The following is a 19,558-nucleotide window of genomic DNA, read 5'->3' as shown; positions in this document are numbered from 1 at the left end:
GAGTTATAAATCAGAGGTTTTCACAGACCATGGCCATGGATGAGTGGCCTCAGACAGGTTCCATGCAGCACCAAGAGGGTTCAGATGTTCTTTGCAACCACAGTCCATGTTGATGAAAATCTGCACCTTCTTAGACAATCCTGGATCCAGTTTGAGATCACTTGGAACTGGCAGACAAAGGCCAACCCAAGATATGACAGCCCAAGATATCCCCCTGCCCAGACTATACCTGGGGTTAAAAGGAGCTAGCCGGTTTTAGATCATGGGTATAGTCTGGGCTAGTCCAGTTTATACCCCAGGATACTATTTTCATTATTATTTCCACAATTTGAACTTTTCCAGGTTTCTTGTGAATGTTCCAGGTGATGACTAGCTGATGCTCAGTTTTACAGAGGGTGCATGAAGTATGCATTGTTGGAACAAAAGACTCTGCCTCGTCTTATCAAACCTGCAAAATCAGCTTTTCTTACTCAGGTTGTGAGTCCAGTTTGGAAGCTAAATCTAATTTAATGTTTAGGGGGAAGGAAAAGTCAACATGGTTTGCTACAAAAAAAAAATGTTAATGCAAATTTCAGCAGGTTTTTTTTGTTGTTGTTGTTGTTTTGCATTTTTAAAGCCTAAAATTTGCATCATTTATTCTTTTGGTTGCCGCCCGTTTGTACACATGGTTTGGCTTCTCCTCACTCTAAACCTCCCCTCTTTCCCCCTCCCTCCCTTTGTTCCAGGCATCACAGACTCATCCTGTAGGCACACCTGGTCTTGTGCGAGCCAATCAGAACCCCTTACCTGTCAGGCAGAGGGTGTCCCAGCAGGCATTGCTCCTGGGAAAAGGTCTCAAAGGGTCTGGCCAAGACCAGGTGCTGCTTAGAGCCCAAATGGTAAACATAAGATACACACACTGACCCATGGTTGCATCTGACATCCAACATTTTATCTGCTGCTTTGGAAATGAAAAGAGTGCTTTAAACTGAGGTCAAAGGTCACATGGCATTTTTAGGCAACGTGGACTCTAAGTTTTCTGCTTGTTTGACACCACACAGTGAAATTTAAATTGGATTCATTCATTTGGAATTCTCTGTCATCCCTGTATTCATCCACACATCATGTAAACATTTTGGTAAACTTTCATATGCAAATTAGTGCCAACAGCCAATCACAAGCCATCCTGCGACCACAACCTTGAAAGCAAATATCAAAAAATGGTAAAATTGATCAAATTCTGCCCTTCTAAGATATGAAACTGCCCTAAAAACCAGACTGATGCAGAAGGTGGATTTAGCTAGCGACGTATTATCAGGTTAGCACGCACGCTAGCTCACGGACTAGTCTAGCACAGATCCAGGGGGGAAAAAAATGTAAAAAAATTTGAAATTCTTCAAATAAAAACAAGAAAAAAAGCACAGTTTAATATATACAACTAAAATGAGCATTTGGACAAAAGTTACAACATTAAGTACATCAGGTTTCTCTTTCAGTGTAACAGTATTGTACGTGGATCGCTCACGCTCGTCACGTGGCGATTAAATGCACCATGTGGCGAGTGAAGTTTGCCTGTGAATCGCCATGGTGGCAAATATAAAAATAATTAGAACAATTCTGGCAGTGTGACTGACAAAAAACTCAGATTCCTTCCTTTCTTTCTTTCTTTCTTTGGGATAAATTAATGGACCTGTTGTTTTTTTGTGCTGCACTTTGAAACCCATCATTTTTTGAAAGGTGTCTGTGCCATGCACTGGAGCCTTCTACATAAAAATAGGCTTAGGTAGAGATAACGATGCCTCCATGTGGACAGGAGGAAAAATACATTGTGAATGTTGAGCATATTTAATGGGGTTATGCTTATTCATGGTTATTTTGTGAAGAATAAACATCTGCATGCGTAACAAGTGGACCACAGTTCTGCACTTTTAGTCACTGAGCACAAAGTACATTTTAGTGCGACTGCTGATGTGACGGAGGCCAGCAGGAGGCGCTGTGCAACAGTAGTCAACAGGCCTCACTCCCCCAACAGCCAAAGGATTCTCTGGCCCAGATTCCAGAGTCCAGGTTTTAGCCAACTGGTCAGAGTGTCCGTCTCCTGTGCCGGAAATTGTGAGTTTGCGTTCTGATTGGAGTGAGTGGGAGGAGTCAAAAACACAATTCAGAGAGAGAGTACAGCCAGTACACTCATCACTGATGTACTTCAAAGGCATTTTCACCTGAAGGCTGCAATAAATTTCTTAAAAATTGGTGTAAAGAATTTCATGTGAACTGTGCTGTAGTTTCGCCGTCAGCTCTGGTTGAGTTCCTGCGCAGCGACACGGAGCACTTTCAGCACGTGAAAATGTGCAAATAAAACATTCTGATTAATTCTTCAACAGATCTCACAGTTTCTTAAAATACTGAAGAAAAAAAAGCTGCAACACAACTGTGAATAAAGTCTAGAAATGTTTGGTTCAAATTGATAAAACAGAACCGGGGCGGTATAATGCTCCACGCTGTATAACGTGAACTAAAATCAGAACACTTTTGTCTACGTCATTTTTTAAAAATATTGTTTTATATTAAATTTAGAAGTTGCCGATTTTGAATGTGCACGCGTGCATATCTGCATTTTTTCTTTTGAATCGTTGCGCGGCTAATCGACTTCTCACGTGGTGACCAGTTAGCCACAGTGGCTAACAGTTCCTGCACCTGTTCGAGTTTGAGTTCTTGTCATCAGTTCAGTCTGTTGTGTTTCAGAGCAAACAAAGTTTTCTGGAGGTGTCTGTGTTTATTCTGGCTCAGAGGCTGCAAATAAAACAATTTAAAGCAAAATCAAATGAAAGTCTTAACTGTGAATGTTGCTAATCCCCTGAGAGTAATTGAATGAATGAATAAATGAATTTATTTATTTGGCACACAGATGAATAACAAGACAGACAAAAACAAAAATCATAAAAAGAATGAAGTACAATGAACCCATGTGGCCGATAGGGTGAAGGCAGCAGCAAAGCTTGTAAATATAAATATAATATACAATAAAAAATAAATAATGTATACGTATATAAATATACTCATAACAACAATACAAAAGAAATGTACATAAAAAAGACACCTCAGTCAATGCACCAAAATTTCAAAACACAACCAAACGGGCAACAGCGTACAAATATATTTTACATAAGCAAATGAGAAAAGAAAGTCATTATTAGTTTTTGTGCAAAGTTTTCAATAGATTTGATTAAATATGGTATTTTAGTTGGTGTTTTTTGTTTTGTTTTGTTGTTTTTTTTGGAATTTTGCAAACAAATTTATGGAAATGCAGCCTCCTGTGCAGAGGTACGATGCTATGCTATGCTTAGCTTCATCACACCAGCAATTCACTTACAGATATTTTGTGGTAAATCACAATAATTTCAGTATAATTCTGTCAAAGACCTAAAATTATCATCTTACGTAATTTGAATAGATATTTTACACTCATTTTATTATTGGTGAAATATGACACTTTGTGCTTTTCATGTGCTGATTGACTGTTTGTGTTGATGGAAGGAAACAGTAACGTAGTACGATTTTATATAATTCTGTGCAGCCAGAGTGAGCTGTTTAAGAAACAGAAACGTGTGTTTTTTTACAGACTGCAAGAGAAATGTTTTTATTGCAAGTGATCACTTATTATTCTCTGTGTCACCTTGATCCCGTCAGTTCTCAGAAGCTAAGCAGAGCAGGATCTGACCCCGAACAAATCCGGGAGCAGCCGAATGAACAACAGCGAACAAGATAGCTAACTTCTCCAAGCTATCCAGCGTAGCTAGCTTGAAAATGGACCTGTTGAGCTTGTTTGTGAGCAAATAATGTCGTCTGCTAGGACGTGTTTATCAGCTAATGCTAGACATCTACCTAACCTTACTTATTTTGCTTTTTTAAAAAGCTGCATTGCAGTTGTGATGTTAAATATATAAATAAGATGATTAGATGGTTCACTAGAGCAGATCAAATTCACATTGTCCACTCATGTGACCACCCCCTGTCTCATGACAGCACAATGTTTTAACATTATTCATTATCCAGTTCAGTGCTGCCAAAATAATAAAATCTTTATCTTGTTATTGATGAAACAGATAACGCTGTTTCCATCATTTCCTGTCTTCTGTTTTGTTTTTTTTGTTTGTTTTTTTTTTTTTTTTTCAGTTGACGAGCGTTTGTTGTTCATAGAAAACAACGAAGCAAACCTGGCCATGTTTTTTCCACTTTTGTGCTTTGAACACTTGGAGGTTGAAAATTATGTAATTTTGAATTAAACCTTCTCATGTTTGAGGTATACTGAATGCAGTAATCATACTGATGAAAATGTCTAAAGGGCAAAACGAGAGTTGCCTTTGTAACTAATGTTTTATGAATTCTGGCAAGCTGACATTTAACCCTTTTGACTTTGATCCTGACCCAAATGATTGACCTCTGGCTGACCTTGCCAGGATAGTTCTGGTATCTACCTAAGTGTGCATCACATTTGGTCCAAATTGAGTGTCAAACCAAATTCCTAAATGAATTCTTTAAGGCCAATTTCGGGGTCAACTTTTACCGACATACCAAGTTTGCTGACAAGTAGCCAAGGACCTGGAAGGAGTCGACCAACAAGCAGACAGACACGACCTTAGCTCCAGTGACTGACCTTCGGCAAATTAGACCTATTCTGGGGGATTCCAGAACCCACCTCCAAATAGGTGCCAAGTTCAGTGGAGATCGGTGTAGGATAAGTAAGTCCTAGATCAGCCCTGAGGCCTGTTAGTGCTTATCTCTGGATTCCGTAGGGTGAAGCAAATGAGAGTCTATGGCTCCCCCTGGAAGGGACACCAGTCCAACGTAGGTCACTTCCCCAGCTGAAGCCAGTTCCCACTGACAGCTGGGTGGACTGGGACAAAGCAGATTGTCTTGTCCAGGGACACAGACAAGTACCATGAGCAGGATTTGAACCCAGCTCCACAGATTGGCTACAGATTAAGAACTATTGTGGGGTCGAAGTTCATCCACATACCAAGTTTGGAATCTGACACAGGACCAAGGACGAGTAGAGGAACTTTAGAGGACTTTTCTGAAATAATGTAAAAATGTTTTTCTTGAAACCCGCTGAGATGTCATTGTTATGTCACTATTTTGAAAACAGCGACAGTCACAATTTATGGCCATAAAGCCTCCAAACGATGCCCCTAGTGGTTGGAAGCCTTTGAAGCGTGTGGCGGCGTGACGTGAATCAGATCAGGTTCAGGTTAACAGCATCCGATCAGGGCGCCGTGTAGTGCGTTACAGCGGTCAGACTGTGTGCAATGTAGCGCTTCCACTTCAGTAATCACAACAACATTTGGTCTGGATTCTGTTGATCACAGATTTAAGGTTCTTAATGCAGATGGCAGTGAATAGCTGGAGGTGGGGCTAGAAGTCACACGGATTCGTCAGTGCTGCTCTCCTCTGTTTGTTTCCTCTTCACTGTTTCTGAATTGTTCTTTCCAGCTGATTCTTACGTCTGCTATGCGACCTGCTCCTTCCTCCTCCTCCTCCTGCTGCTCCTCCTCTTCTTGCTCCTCCCCCTCTCCCCCCTCCTCTCACGCTGCCTCCGCTCAGGTGAGCAGCAAACAAGTCGGTTCATGTTCTCACACGCGGAACCCGCCGTCCTAATGAAGTGTAACTGTGCATCTCTCCGTCTCTGCCTTCCAGCTCCAGAGTCTCACCCTGAGGCCTCCGCCCCCGGGGACGCTCGCCATCCCCCCCTCCCTTCGTCTCAAGACCCCATCCTCAGCCCCGCCTCCCTTCTCTCGCCCTCACGCCCCCGTGTTTCCCCCCCTCAGACCGCGACCACAGCCGAACACCACGGCAACAGAGACCCTGACCACGCCTAGCCGCCACCTCTCCGTCCCGCCTCCAAGTAAGTCCCAAAGGCATAACAAAACACACACAGTGGGCGGGGCCACGGTGGAGCGCTTTTGTATGTTCAGACCAGGTGATGTTTTGTTTTAAGTTTGTACACAATAATTTAATCCAACACATCAAATGTTTTCAGACAAATAACTTGTAATTATATTTATGCTTGTTGTTGTTAAAAAAAAAAATCAATCAAAATATTCATGGGAAAAAAATTATAAGCATATTTACTGTTTAAAAATCAATATAAATATTCTTGAGAAAAAATTGCATTTATATTTATTGTTTCAACATCAATAAAAATATTCTTTAGGGAAAAAATATTAAAAATATTCTTGAGAAAAACAAGGTACTTAAAAAATTATTTGTTTGTCTCCTAAATAAACAAAAAAACTGCTTTAAAGAAGAAAACGTGAATGAGGTCAGTTCACGTTTAATTTGTCAGGTTCATAACGTTACTCAAAAACCTGCTAATGTTCACCAGTTTGCTTGATTGTTTTTTTTTATTATTATTATTAAAACAGCAAAAAGTGTCACCTGCTTCTTCTTCTTTTTTTTTCTTTTTTTTTTACAAAAGTTGGTGAAATTGTAGAAAAGGAGAACAGCTGGTGCACCACAGGAGTGGGTGCAAAAAAAGGTTCTTAATAAAATAAATAATCTTTTTGCGTCCACCTCTGTGTTGCACCAACTTCTCCTTTTCTTCACGTCTGTCCAGACATGGTTGCACCAGATTTTTGTGCTTGGCAGAAGTGCGGAGAATTTTCCCGTTTTGCTTGATGAAATTGTTGATTTGCTGGTTGAAGTCAGATCATTTTAAACACTTTATGTTATGTGGGCTGCTGAAGAGGAGGTACTGCTGGCCCACTACCACCAGAGGGCGCCCTGCTTGGAGTGCGGGCTCCACGCACGAGAGGGCGCCAGACCCAGAGGAAGTGACAGCTGTCACTCATCACACCAGCTGTCACTCATCTACACCACTACTTAAGCCGGACTGCAACTCCACCTCCCCGCCGAGAAATCGACTACCATTAAAAAGGTAATTTCTCTGCTGACAGACACTTTGTGTGTATAACCTGAACTTCTGTTGCAGCCGTTTCCTGGAGTGTTTCCTAGTCTGAGGGATTGGCGTTTGGTGTGACAGCGACGGCTTCGCCTCACATCCCAACTCAGATAAGTGGTTAAACCAGGAGCTGTACGAGTGTGTGATTGGAGGTGGAGGTGCTCCCTCCTAACTGTGTATGGACTGTGGATTACTGAGTGTGCGGACTCACACTCACTCATCATATCTCTGCTTTCTGCCAGCAGTACCAGGGTCGACAGCCGAAGACAGAGGCCACCTGGGGACTCGGGACTTGGCGGCTCCGGTGTTCTTCAGACCGTTGGTGGTGGAAGCCGTGTGGGACGCGGCTTCTCTCTCGTCAGGGGTCTTCTATCTTCGAGCCTGCCCACACGTCACCTGGTGTTTATTGACTGTGCAAATTTCTGTACATTTAGTTGTGTATTATCACAACATTAAATTGTTACTTTTTGGCTTACTCATTGTCCGTTCATTTGCGCCCCCTGTTGTGGGTCCGTGCTACGACACCTTCCCAACACTTTATTTTTGAACATTGCACAGCAGCTTTAGTGAAAGTCAGTTTGTGCTACACACAGATTTTTAAGTGTGATAATTTGTTGTTCTCGTTACAGTCAATAAGATTGCAATGGTAAAAGATAAAATTACAATTAGAGGAGATCAAATTCAATCTCTTCCCGCCATGAGGCACAGAATGTTACATAAGCTGAACTCTTGTGCAGCACTTTACAAATCCTGCTGCTGTACTCATTAAACATGTGGAGAAACAAAGGCTACAGTAAATCCTGTTTTAAGTCTGGCTGGTTCCATGTAAAGCATTATGTTCTACACGTGTGTCTCAACATTCAGCCACAAACAGCCAAACGTGGCACATGGGTAGTCTAAACAGAGGTTCCCATAGCAACCTACTACTTTGTGTGTTAAATATTGACTAGAACAGAATAATGAATGTTTCTGAGTTCAGTGGTATGAATGCTTCGCCTCGTTGAATGGTACGTTCCATCTTTCACAGAATGAAATATTCGCTCCATTGAAAGAATGAAAAAAAAAAATTATTTGTTTTATATAACAGTTAAAATATAAAACCGTTTTATAAAACGGTTGTGCAGTGTTGCCACAGTAACTTTAAGAAGTTACTTTATTAGTTACTTTATACAGTTACTTCATTAGCAGCTGCTGACAACTTGCTGGCAGCTGCTGAATGTAACTAATAAAGTAACTATTTTATTAGTTACATTACTTAATAGTTACAAGTTGTCAGCAGCTGCTAATATATTTTATTCATTTAGAAAAAAACAGAAAAGGGACTTTACGTGTTGGTGTGCCTCACTGCTGCTTGGACATCAACAGTCCAACACGAACTTTAAAGAGGAGACCAAAACTGTTCTCAGTCAACTTGTAAAAAACAATCAAATCAAAAGAATTTTATTTATATAGCGCCAAATCACAACAAACAGTTGCCCCAAGGCGCTTTATATTGCAAGGCAAAAGCCATACAATAATTACGTAAAAACCCCAACGGTCAAAACGACCCCCTGTGAGCAAGCACTTGGCGACAGTGGGAAGGAAAAACTCCCTTTTAACAGGAAGAAACCTCCAGCAGAACCAGGCTCAGGGAGGGGCAGTCTTCTGCTGGGACTGGTTGGGGCTGAGGGGAGAGAATCAGGAAAAAGACATGCTGTGGAGGGGAGCAGAGATCAATCACTAATGATTAAATGCAGAGTGGTGCATACAGAGCAAAAAGAGAAAGAAACACTCAGTGCATCATGGGAACCCCCCAGCAGTCTAAGTCTATAGCAGCATAACTAAGGGATGGTTCAGGGTCACCTGATCCAGCCCTAACTATAAGCTTTAGCAAAAAGGAAAGTTTTAAGCCTAATCTTAAAAGCAGAGAGGGTGTCTGTCTCCCTGATCTGAATTGGGAGCTGGTTCCACAGGAGAGGAGCCTGAAAGCTGAAGGCTCTGCCTCCCATTCTACTCTTACAAACCCTAGGAACTACAAGTAAGCCTGCAGTCTGAGAGCGAAGTGCTCTATTGGGGTGATATGGTACTATGAGGTCCCTAAGATAAGATGGGACCTGATTATTCAAAACCTTATAAGTAAGAAGAAGAATTTTAAATTCTATTCTAGAATTAACAGGAAGCCAATGAAGAGAGGCCAATATGGGTGAAATATGCTCTCTCCTTCTAGTCCCTGTCAGTACTCTAGCTGCAGCATTTTGAATTAACTGAAGGCTTTTCAGGGAACTTTTAGGACAAGCTGATACTAATGAATTACAATAGTCCAGCCTAGAGGAAATAAATGCATGAATTAGTTTTTCAGCATCACTCTGAGACAAGACCTTTCTAATTTTAGAGATATTGCGCAAATGCAAAAAAGCAGTCCTACATATTTGTTCAATATGCGCATTGAATGACATATCCTGATCAAAAATGACTCCAAGATTTCTCACAGTATTACTAGAGGTCAGGGTAATGCCATCCAGAGTAAGGATCTGGTTAGACACCATGTTTCTAAGATTTGTGGGGCCAAGTACAATAACTTCAGTTTTATCTGAGTTTAAAAGCAGGAAATTAGAGGTCATCCATGTCTTTATGTCTGCGTAACAATGAAAATTTAAGGAATACCGTCTAATAATACTGCCTAAGGGGAGCATGTATAAAGTGAATAAAATTGGTCCTAGCACAGAACCTTGTGGAACTCCATAATTAACCTTAGTCTGTGAAGAAGATTCTCCATTTAGATGAACAAATTGTAATCTATTAGATAAATATGATTCAAACCACCGCAGCGCAGTGCCTTTAAAAGCAGCCAAAGATAACGATATGTCTTTGGGATTGTTATGAGTAATTTTTTCTCTAATAGTTAAAATTTTATTAGCAAAGAAAGTCATGAAGTCATTACTAGTTAAAGTTAAAGGAATACTCGGCTCAATCCTGATGATGTAGTCCGTGATGCCATGCACTGACTTCGTGTACAGACTGGCGTCTGCTTTCCTCGGTCCAGTGAAAAATCTCGTCAGAAATTAGTCCACCTTTTCGTCCTCTTCATCCTAACAGATTCATGCCTCCAGACAGCTTTCGGCGTAGTAGCAGAACAAACCCCCAAATTTGCACGGTAAATGGAACCAACTTTGCATGCTAAATGCAAGGGGACAAATAATCCACATCACGTGAAATACAAAGCACCAATCAAATGACAAGGATGCACTCAGCCGTTGTATAAAACAGTGTTTCTCAACCTTTTTTGAGCCGCGGCACCCTTTTTATATTTACAAAATCCTGTGGCACACCACCAACTAAAATAATATTATAATGCTATTACCTCTGGTTTTGCGCAAAACCCAATTATCGCAATAGAAAATCGATACAGAAAACATCGCATTTCGAAAATCCTCAAGCATTTTGCGTGCGCTCTGATCTCAAGTAGGGCTGTCACGATTAGACATTTCTGGAGACGATTAATTGTCAGACAAATAATTGCGATTGACGAATATATTGTCTATTTTTTTTCTTTTTTCCCCTTCTTTATATTCTACTATTGTAGTATAATTACACAACTCTGGAAGAACGTTTGGCTTCTGTGAAACTGGGAATGGTGCAACATTTTTATTTTTATCTTCATTTTACATACAGTCCCAACTTTTTCTGATTTGTGGTTGTTTCTGTTGCATTTCTGAAATTGTTTCTCCTCATCAGTCACGTTTTGTGCTTAAACACTACATTAAGCTCAAGACTGAACAAATAAATACCTTTGGAAAATAACAGCTGTTAAAGTTCAGAGTTCTCACCTGCTTTTTGTGATCTGTGCGTCTGAACATTTTTTTTTTTTTGTGTATCTCAGTTCATTCATATATTCTCATTTTTAAAATATGTTTTTAAAGATATTTAACCGTTTATTTCATCTCATGATCTCATAAATTCAGCATACGACGCGCACATGGTGTGAACAGGACGGTAACGGCAGAATCACACCTTTAGAGAAAGTTCAGAGAGAAGTAAAAGCTTCACGTTTTCGTTTTAACATGTTCACTCCATTTAAAATCCTCTCTGCTCCGCTCGCTGCGCACTGAACGTGTCGCGCCTGCATTCAGGAATCTCCCTGAATGTGCTCAATGTGGTGGATAAAGTCCAAGGCCACTACGTGGAAGCTGGTATATAATATTTGGGATAGATGTAAAGAAAATAAACAATTGGTAGTTCCAGAAATATTTGTGTTGGGCAGGAGATGTCTGTTATTACCACCTGAATTATCTACACTGAAGTGTACTGTTACCATTTGTTTGCAGTGTACCCCAATAAAAAAAAATAGCTCCATCCATTTTTAAAGTATTTCAAATCTTTTGCCTCTAGAAGTGCCCTCAAATATTTCTGGAACTGTGCTTAAATAAAGCAAGTAAGACACTTTTACCAAATTAAATTTTTAATATCTAGTATCAGTACATCCACTCCTTCCGGAGCTCCATCAGCTGTTATTTTAATCACATCCAACATCATCAGTCCCGTCCCCACTCCTCCAGAGTTTTCTGCATGTGCACTCTGCAGTCTTAGGTTTAACTTTGCTCATTGCGCCCATCTGCAGCACCCCCATCTACACACTGTGAAGTCATCGAGCTTGAAGCAGCTCCTATAAAGAGAAATAATGAAGCCAGAAGTGCTATCGGTTCTCCCACGCATGCGCGCTTGTAACTGTGAGATGGTTTATTACTTTAAAATAGCAAACAAAAATAAGCAGTAAATATGGGTCCACAAAAAAGGCCGACCGGCTTTTCACGTGCAAGCATCATGGCCTCTACCGGCCCTATAAACGGCCGTGACTTAGATCTACATTGAATGCAAGCCCTGAGTGGAAAATTCTTTGTGTGTGAAACACGGTGCCAAACAGCTTGTTGCCTGTTTGGCACCGTGTGTGAAATTGTGAACAACAATACACAAAATCTGTATACTACAAAAGTACAGGTCGATTCTACATATTTTACACGCGTGTTATATGATCTGAGCCCAATCAGTAACTGGCATCATGGCCGTCCCTCACGGGCTGTACCTCGCCTCCTGTACCACTCCTCCTGTACCTCACCTCCTGTACCTCATCTCCTGTACCTCATCTCCTGTACCTCGCCTCCTGTACCACGCCTCCTGTAGCACGCCTCCTGTACCTCGCTTCCTGTACCTCGCCTCCTGTACCTCACCTCCTGGACCTCGCCTCCTGTACCACGCCTCCTGTACCTCGCTTCCTGGACCTCACCTCCTGGACCATGCCTTCTGTACCACGCCTCCTGTACCACGCCTTCTGTACCTCGCCTTCTGTACCACGCCTCCTGTACCACGCCTCCTGTACCACGCCTCCTGTACCACGCCTCCTGTACCACGCGCTTGCATTGCTTAGTCGTGATTCCCGGCTTCATGTGGCTTGATTCTCGGGCAGAAGTTTTCACATGATCTGTACATTGATGCTTCATCATATGTCTACATATTAAATATACATAGATGCAAAAATTCACGTGTACATAGAACATACTTAGCTTTGTTGGTTCCAATAATATAGGTAGAAATACGGCGATCACGACAGGCTAGGGCAGCATTTATCCTTGCAGCCGCTGTTTGATTTCATGTGCATGCGCAAAGTTTGCCAGTAGCATGCTGATTTCAACGCCTAAAGTTCTCCTGTTGCTCACATGGTGTCACTGCGGCGCACTTGTTAGAGGCCTTTATTAAAAGACAAAAAACTCCAGTGTGTTACAAGAGAACACGAAAATATTGAATGTAAATTCAAATGTCTATAGCGATTTGGTAGGACTAGGTAATCTTGAAGAATAATTCACAGACCCACATACATATAATTTCATGGTAAAGAGAGCTGAAACATTCCAACAACGTTCTTGGCATATTACTAAGAAATGTATAAAACAACACGAATTTACAATAAAATTTAAACTTTTGAATTATTTAAAATCATATGCAAACAAGCAATTTAGATAGCAAGGAAGAAAGAAAAGACAGATGGACAGACAGACAGCCAGTTTAGCTAGACAGACAGACAGACATCAGACGGACATACAGAACAAATTATAGATATTACTTCCTGCATGTGTTATATTTTCAATACAATGCAAGATGATATCTCGACATAGAATGACAACAATACCTTACTGTGGAAATTTGAAAAATATGTCAGATTTTTCGTATTTGTAAACATTTCCTGTATGTTCATTTTGTGAATTGTTTTGTAATTTGTGTTTGTAGCATGGCCCAAGCAGAGGGTCACCCCTTTGAGTCTGGTCTGCTTCAGGTTTCTTCCTCAGAGGGAGTTTTTTTTTACCACTGTCTCCTGTGTTCTTGCTCTGGAGGTTAGTAAGGTTAGACCTTACTTGTGTGAAGCGCCTTGAGGCAACTTTGGTGTGATTTGGCGCTATATAAATAAAATAAATTGAAATTGAAATACGGCGGCGCGACCACATGTTGCTGCCCCCCCCCCCCCCCCCATTGCCTCAATTCAGAAAATGGACTGTTTCAAAGTTTAGTGCACATAAACAATGTCAAGTGTGTATGTGTTGTTTTTTTATTCTGATGTGTGCTATTATTACGGTAAAGAAGTAATAATTGTGGATTAATTGCTGTATCTTGTCTGTGGTATTTGGAGCGTGGACGCAGTTTCGTTGTTGTTGCACTCGTGTAATGACAATGACAATAAATCAAATCTCATATTGAAATTGAATTGAAATTGTCATATCAATTTCACATTAGAGCCACACCATGCTGAAGTGAGAAAGTAAGAACATGTAATCAACTCTACTAGTAGAGTTTCCGATTTGGAGTCTTGACTGGGATTCTACCAAATAGGGCAGTGATTGTGCACACTGGGGGCAGTGTTGCTAAGGTGCTAAAAGCGGGAGGAGGTATGCTGGGTTGGTTGTTGTCCGAGGGGGAGGGAGTGGAGGTAGATCAGGTTGTTTGTTGTCGGGTCGGGGGGTTGTTTATAGTAGTAGGTCTGTGGTGAGTGTGTGTCCATGGGTGTTTGCAGTACGTATGGCCCAGGTGAAGAAGCCGTTTGTCAGCCTGCTGGTGTGGGACTTTTTTGACCTGTAGCGTCTCCTGTGATGGCCTTAGTTCTCCTAAAGCAGCAGGATGTGGCAGTGTTGTCCAGGCTGGGAAGAGGACAGCCGATGATCCTTAGGGCAGTGTTGGTGACCCTCTGCACCACCTTTCTGTCCTCGGCTGTGGAGGCTGTGTACTACACACCCATGCAGTATGTCAGCACACTCTCCACCGAGGAGTGACAGAAGGACAGCAGCAGCTTTGTGTCCAGGTTGTTCTTCCTGAGGACATGCAGGAAGTGTAGCTGCTGCTGAGCTTTCTTAACCTGATGTTGGAGGTCCAGATGTGGTCTGCAGAGAATGTGGGTGCCCAGAAACCTGAAGATGGTGACAGTTTTCACCTGTTCTGTGTTTATGAGAAGGGTGTGGGGGTCCTCCTGTCTGTTCTTCCTAAAGTCCATGATGAGTTATTTTGTCTTATGTGCGTTCAGGGTCAGGTTGTTCTCTGAGCACCAGAGCGACAGTTCCTCCACCTCTGCCCCGGAGGGAGGCAGTCTCTGATGTGCTGAGAGACTGATCACTCCAGTCACTTCATGATTACAGAAGTCAGGGCAATGGCTCTGTAATCATTCAGACTGTCTGTGGCAGGTTTTTTGGGGGATGAGGATGATGGTGGAGGCCTTCAGACATGTGGGAACGGTGGCATGTGTCAGGGAGAGGTTGAAGAGTTTGTGAGGATCCCAGCCACTTGGTCTGCACTTGCTTTAATCACCGTCCCCGGGGATACCGTCAGGGCCAGCAGCTTTCCTGGGTTTCACTGGTCTTAAGTTTATCCTCACCTCACGCACCTGGAAAGAGAGAGATAGAGAGAGAGAGAGAGAGAGAGAGAGAGGTGAGATGCTGGAACCAGGGGGGTGGTGGTTGTCTCGAACCGGGCAAAGAAGCTGTTTAGCTCCTTGGTCGTCTGAGTGTAATCAAAGATGTGGGTCTGCACTCTGCTGAGAGCCAGTCCAGTTTAACTTCACGTCTTCGTCTTTCTCTCTGTTTCTCCTCTCAGCTCTTTACTCTCCGGTTCGTGCGGTCCCCCTGAGACCCAGACTCCATTCTCCAAACAGCCACAAAGCAGCATCCCCGAGGCAAGCCTCAACCCTCCAGCCAATCGCTGCTGCTGCCGCTGCTGGTGCTGCTGCCGGTCCGCCAGTCAGCAGGTCCATGGCTGGACCAAAGAGCTGTGCGTTATCCCAAAGTCTTCACAGGGCCGGCCAATCACAGCACAGCTCCATACCTGTGACCAACATGCCAGTTACTTCTCATTTCGAGCGGTCGGCATCAGCAGCAAGGCAGCTGCAAATCATCGCCCTTTCATCGGGCCGCCAAACACAACCCGGCACATACACTCACGCTTCAGTGCAGTCCACACCTCGGACAGTGAAGTCACCTGACCTCCCCAGCCAATCACAGAGGACTGTGAGCAGTGACGACATGCTTCCTCTAAAAATGGCCTCACCCCTGCCCTCCCCGCCCCCTCTTCCAAGTCCATCCTCCCCTCCAAGTCAGGCTGGACCTCACACCCATCTTCTGCTCCAAAAAGGAGAACTGAAGGATGGTGATGAGCAGCGAGTACCGGGGCGATTAACTGGCCCGAGACAAGTGTTCGGGGACACGGAAAGTGTTGGACAAGACCTTAGGGTGGAGAGAGACGACCAAAGAAAGCAGGAAATGGAACAGGATGAGAAAAAGAGGTTAAAGGTCGAGAAACAAGACATAAGCATCTGTAAGACGGAGCAAAAAGTCAAAACCGGTCGTGAGGATGAACCGATGGAAGTGACAGAGGAAGGCCATAGTGAAGGAGAAAGGGTGGAAGGAGAGGAGAGGAGGATGGAAGAGGAAGGAGGGACTACTATGGACAAGTCTGAGAACCCAGCCAGTCATGTTTTACACCAGTATCACAAATTGGATCCTAACCCAATACCTGATTCAATCCAAGACTCAAGCACAGAACCAAAGCATGACGTTGATCTTGTATCAGCTCCAATTCCAGTCCAGACCGTGACTGTAGCTCCAGTTCCAATCCCACCTTCAGTTCCAGAGGCATCTGTCCAGAGTCAGAGGCTGCCAGAGTCCCATCGGGACCTCCAGTCCATCAACCAGGAGGACTTCTGTGAGAACATGTCAACCCAGTCTGACAATCAGTCAGGTACCATCACCCAGACACCCGTAGACCTGAATCACACAATCTTCAAGGCTTTCTAGACCCACTAGAATACTTCCTCAGTTCTTCCTGCTTTTTTAAATATATTATTTAAATTCCATTGTGGTTTCAAAGACTTTGAAGTCAAAACAAAAATCCAGTTAATCATCTGAAAAGTTAAAATAAGTTCCAGTGATCTGACATCATTACTGCATAGTTAAGCTCAAATCTTGTCCAATTTAAGAGCTTATTGACCTTTTGTAACCATCACTTTCTCTGCTTCTTCTAGCGCTGTCGAGCCTCTCCTCTCAGTCTCCGCCGTCCTCGCCCTTTGTCGCTCCATCAGTAGATAATCCTCCACCACTCTTCTCCACTCAGACAACTTCCCCGGCTGACCTGCGTCTGATAAATCACGAGCCCCAAAATGATCACAAAACTGTCGGCCAATCACATCACCTGTCCGAGACTGAGAACGAGCACCTCGGCCAATCGGAAGATGAGTCACAGAGCTTCAACCAACCGCTGACAAGCCCCTGGGAGCCAAGGGCGTGGCCTGAGGGACGGCAGGTTCTGACTCACCTGGTGGAGGGTTTTGTGATCCAGGAGGGGCTCCAGCCGTTCCCAGTACGGTGACACTCCCACTCATTAAAAAAAATAACACACCTGGAGTGGATGTGAAGATCAAAATCATTTTTAATGATAATTCAGTGTAATTATTAGTCCCTGCGATTAGCAGGACATGCAGTCAGTCTGCAAAATTTCTCGACCTAACTCTGAAAAACTACTGCTTATTCAGCTTTGAAATTTTGGGTTCTGATACATCCCAGTGTGGACCAATGAACCTGATGTTTTAGACTATGTGGGATTCTTTAGAATAAAATACAAAAAGCAAATTGCTTGTACTATGCTGTTCGTGCAGTCCTGGTGCCACAAGAGTGCAGAGTTCTTAATTTCTTGTAATCAAGCAATTCAGTTTTGACTGGGTCAGACAAACAGACATAGAGCCAGGATGAGAAAAACATAATTTTGAAATTATAACTTGAGCTTGTGTTAATACAGTTTTTAAAAATGGGAATTGGTGTAAAGGTTTGGCTAATCTAAAACAGAACCCTCTGAATTTTCTAGAAATGGTTTTAAGAACAGAAATGTACAACATGGTGTCATCAGCAAACAGGATCATGTACAGAACTATGATCAGAGATACAAACTCTGAACCTTGTGGAACCCCAAAATTAGTTTTTATTTTGACAAATTTAAAACAACCAAATTCTATCTTATGATACACTGTTTTACTAATGATTACATTTTTACGATGTGAGGTCAAAATGATGGAACTTATTCCATTTCAAAATTAATCTGCAAAAAAAAAAAAAAAATTGTTTTCAGAAGCATCAATGAAAAATCTTAAATTTACTTCTGACCTGGAATAGACACTGTGCATTTTAAAATATGTCTGTCAAAAAGACAATAAATAAATTGTGAGGGAGGCCATGAGAATAAGGATTGTTTTTCAAGTTGGTGAATGTGGTGAAAGTGTGTCACATGGAAGAGAAACTTGAACCTTCAGGTCAATCCAAGCAAAGACCTTTATGTTATATTTTTGTATTTTAAGCTCCTGTTTTTCATGCAGGTGAATCGCTCGTCTCTACTGGTTCCAGATCAGGTGACCAAACCACCCGAAGTGAACGGGACCAATGGGAAAGCGGTGCTGCCGGAGCCAAGGAAGTTGAAAGAGACGCAACGCTCCACCGATTCAGACGAGGACGGAGGGGACACAGATGACCTCGGTTCTAGTAAGAACCTATTAACTAGTTAAAGACAGTAAAAATAAAGCAAGTAAATAACCTTTATGTTGTACAGCAGGTCCGACCTCAGACCTGCTGTTTATAGTGGATCAAATAAGTATGACTTGGCCTGAATTGTTTACTTGGTGATACAAGCATCAGATTTGGCATGAATGTTCTTCATAAATCAGTGTTTGAGAAAAAAGTGCTGGCCACTTGAAAATCCAAAATGGCAGCCAGGTAGGGGTCAATGAAGAATTACACAGGGGTCAAAATTTAGAAATGCTCCAATTATATTGAAAAGTATAACACATTATTTGTCTGATCATAAATATGGATGGATGGATGGATGGATAGCTTTATTATCATTGTCATTACAACAACGAGATTGCCACACTCACATTCCACAGACAAACAGCAATTAATCCACAATTATTACTTGTTTACCGTAATAATGGCACACATCAGAATTAAGACAACACATATACATTTGACATTGTTTATGTGCACGAAACTTATCAGGGCTGTCAGACAAAGAAGGCTGAAGACAAATGCAGGACTCGACAACGTAGCTCTGGTTCACGGAGGCGTTTACTGAAAGGCTCAGCTGGGTTCAGTACACAGAGAGGCAGTCCAAGAGAAGCAAACAAATCCAAAACATCAGGCAATGGCGTGGTCAATAAAACAGGCAGGTGGTCAAAACACAACGTGTAAGCAGGACTTAGAATGAACAAGGTACAGAGCTAGAAGCGATGGCACAGGGCACAATGATCAGGCGAAAAACCAGTGTAACCAGTGGTGTTTAAATACTCCCAGTTCACTCAACCAGAGTGAAACGCCCCCCACCAAGCTCAAAGAAAGGCAGACAAGAGAAATGCGGACCAGAAAACCCAAGCAAGACACACCCAGCCAGAAAAGCAACATAATCCAGAAACAAAAACCAACAGCACAATATAGAACAAAACACAATACATGACAAAACTTGAATCAGTCCGTTTTCCAAATTGAGGCGACGCGAGTGTGTGGTAACCAATGCAACTGGAGTCGCGCCGCCTGCCAGCTTGGGAAGAACAGGGGCCTGCCGCGGGAGGGCAGGAAGGGAGGTAAGGGGAAGAGCTGGAGCATGCTTCAGTCCATGTGTAAGTCTGTCAGTTTATTGTCTTTGTGGGTTGAGATAAGAAAGGAGCCGAATAATCTCACCAAGGCCTGAATAAATTCCTCTGGAGGTAAACAGTCGGGCAATTTGTCCTTGAGGCCAGATAAGCCTGAAGTGTTGTAGCTGAGCAGTGAAAAACACTTTTAACAGTTCCACTTGAACAACTAAATCCCAATTCTGAATTTAGAATATTCCCAATTATGAATTAAGAATATTCACCTGCCTACAAAACCTTCAGCTTCAACTGCTCTAATTTGCGTCTGAGTTCAAGAGTCAACGCAGTCTGAGAATGCACTGCCTTGCCAACCTCGTTAATCATGACAGACAAGTGAGGGCCCGTGGTTCTTGATGCCGCCGTCTTGCCAATTTTCTGGTAGATCAGGGCAGCACATAAGCCAAAAAGTACAAGCCCTGCTGCCATGAGACCAAAAATGAATAAAT

At 42.5% G+C, this 19,558-nt stretch overlaps 1 protein-coding gene across 3 annotated transcripts in view; it reads left to right on the top strand.

Moving 5' to 3' along the window:
• si:ch211-230g15.5 (polyhomeotic-like protein 3) overlaps positions 1–19,558 on the top strand; it is a 28,729-nt gene that overhangs the window by 2,833 nt on the left and 6,338 nt on the right. For 2 of the 3 annotated variants that reach the window (XM_034188695.1, XM_034188753.1), the window contains exons 3-8: positions 726–878; positions 5,470–5,580; positions 5,674–5,881; positions 15,044–16,183; positions 16,467–16,801; positions 17,808–17,970. In XM_034188695.1, the coding sequence (XP_034044586.1) occupies positions 726–878; positions 5,470–5,580; positions 5,674–5,881; positions 15,044–16,183; positions 16,467–16,801; positions 17,808–17,970 (2,110 nt within the window). The remainder of the gene's footprint in view (positions 1–725; positions 879–5,469; positions 5,581–5,673; positions 5,882–15,043; positions 16,184–16,466; positions 16,802–17,807; positions 17,971–19,558) is intronic. The other variant, XM_034188827.1, reaches the window with a different exon arrangement.

This window comes from Thalassophryne amazonica, chromosome 1 (assembly GCF_902500255.1).
Source record: "Thalassophryne amazonica chromosome 1, fThaAma1.1, whole genome shotgun sequence".
NCBI classification, from domain to species: Eukaryota; Metazoa; Chordata; class Actinopteri; order Batrachoidiformes; family Batrachoididae; genus Thalassophryne; species Thalassophryne amazonica.
The sequence above is the reverse complement of the archived record's forward strand: the minus strand, read 5'-3'. Positions and strand labels throughout refer to the sequence as shown.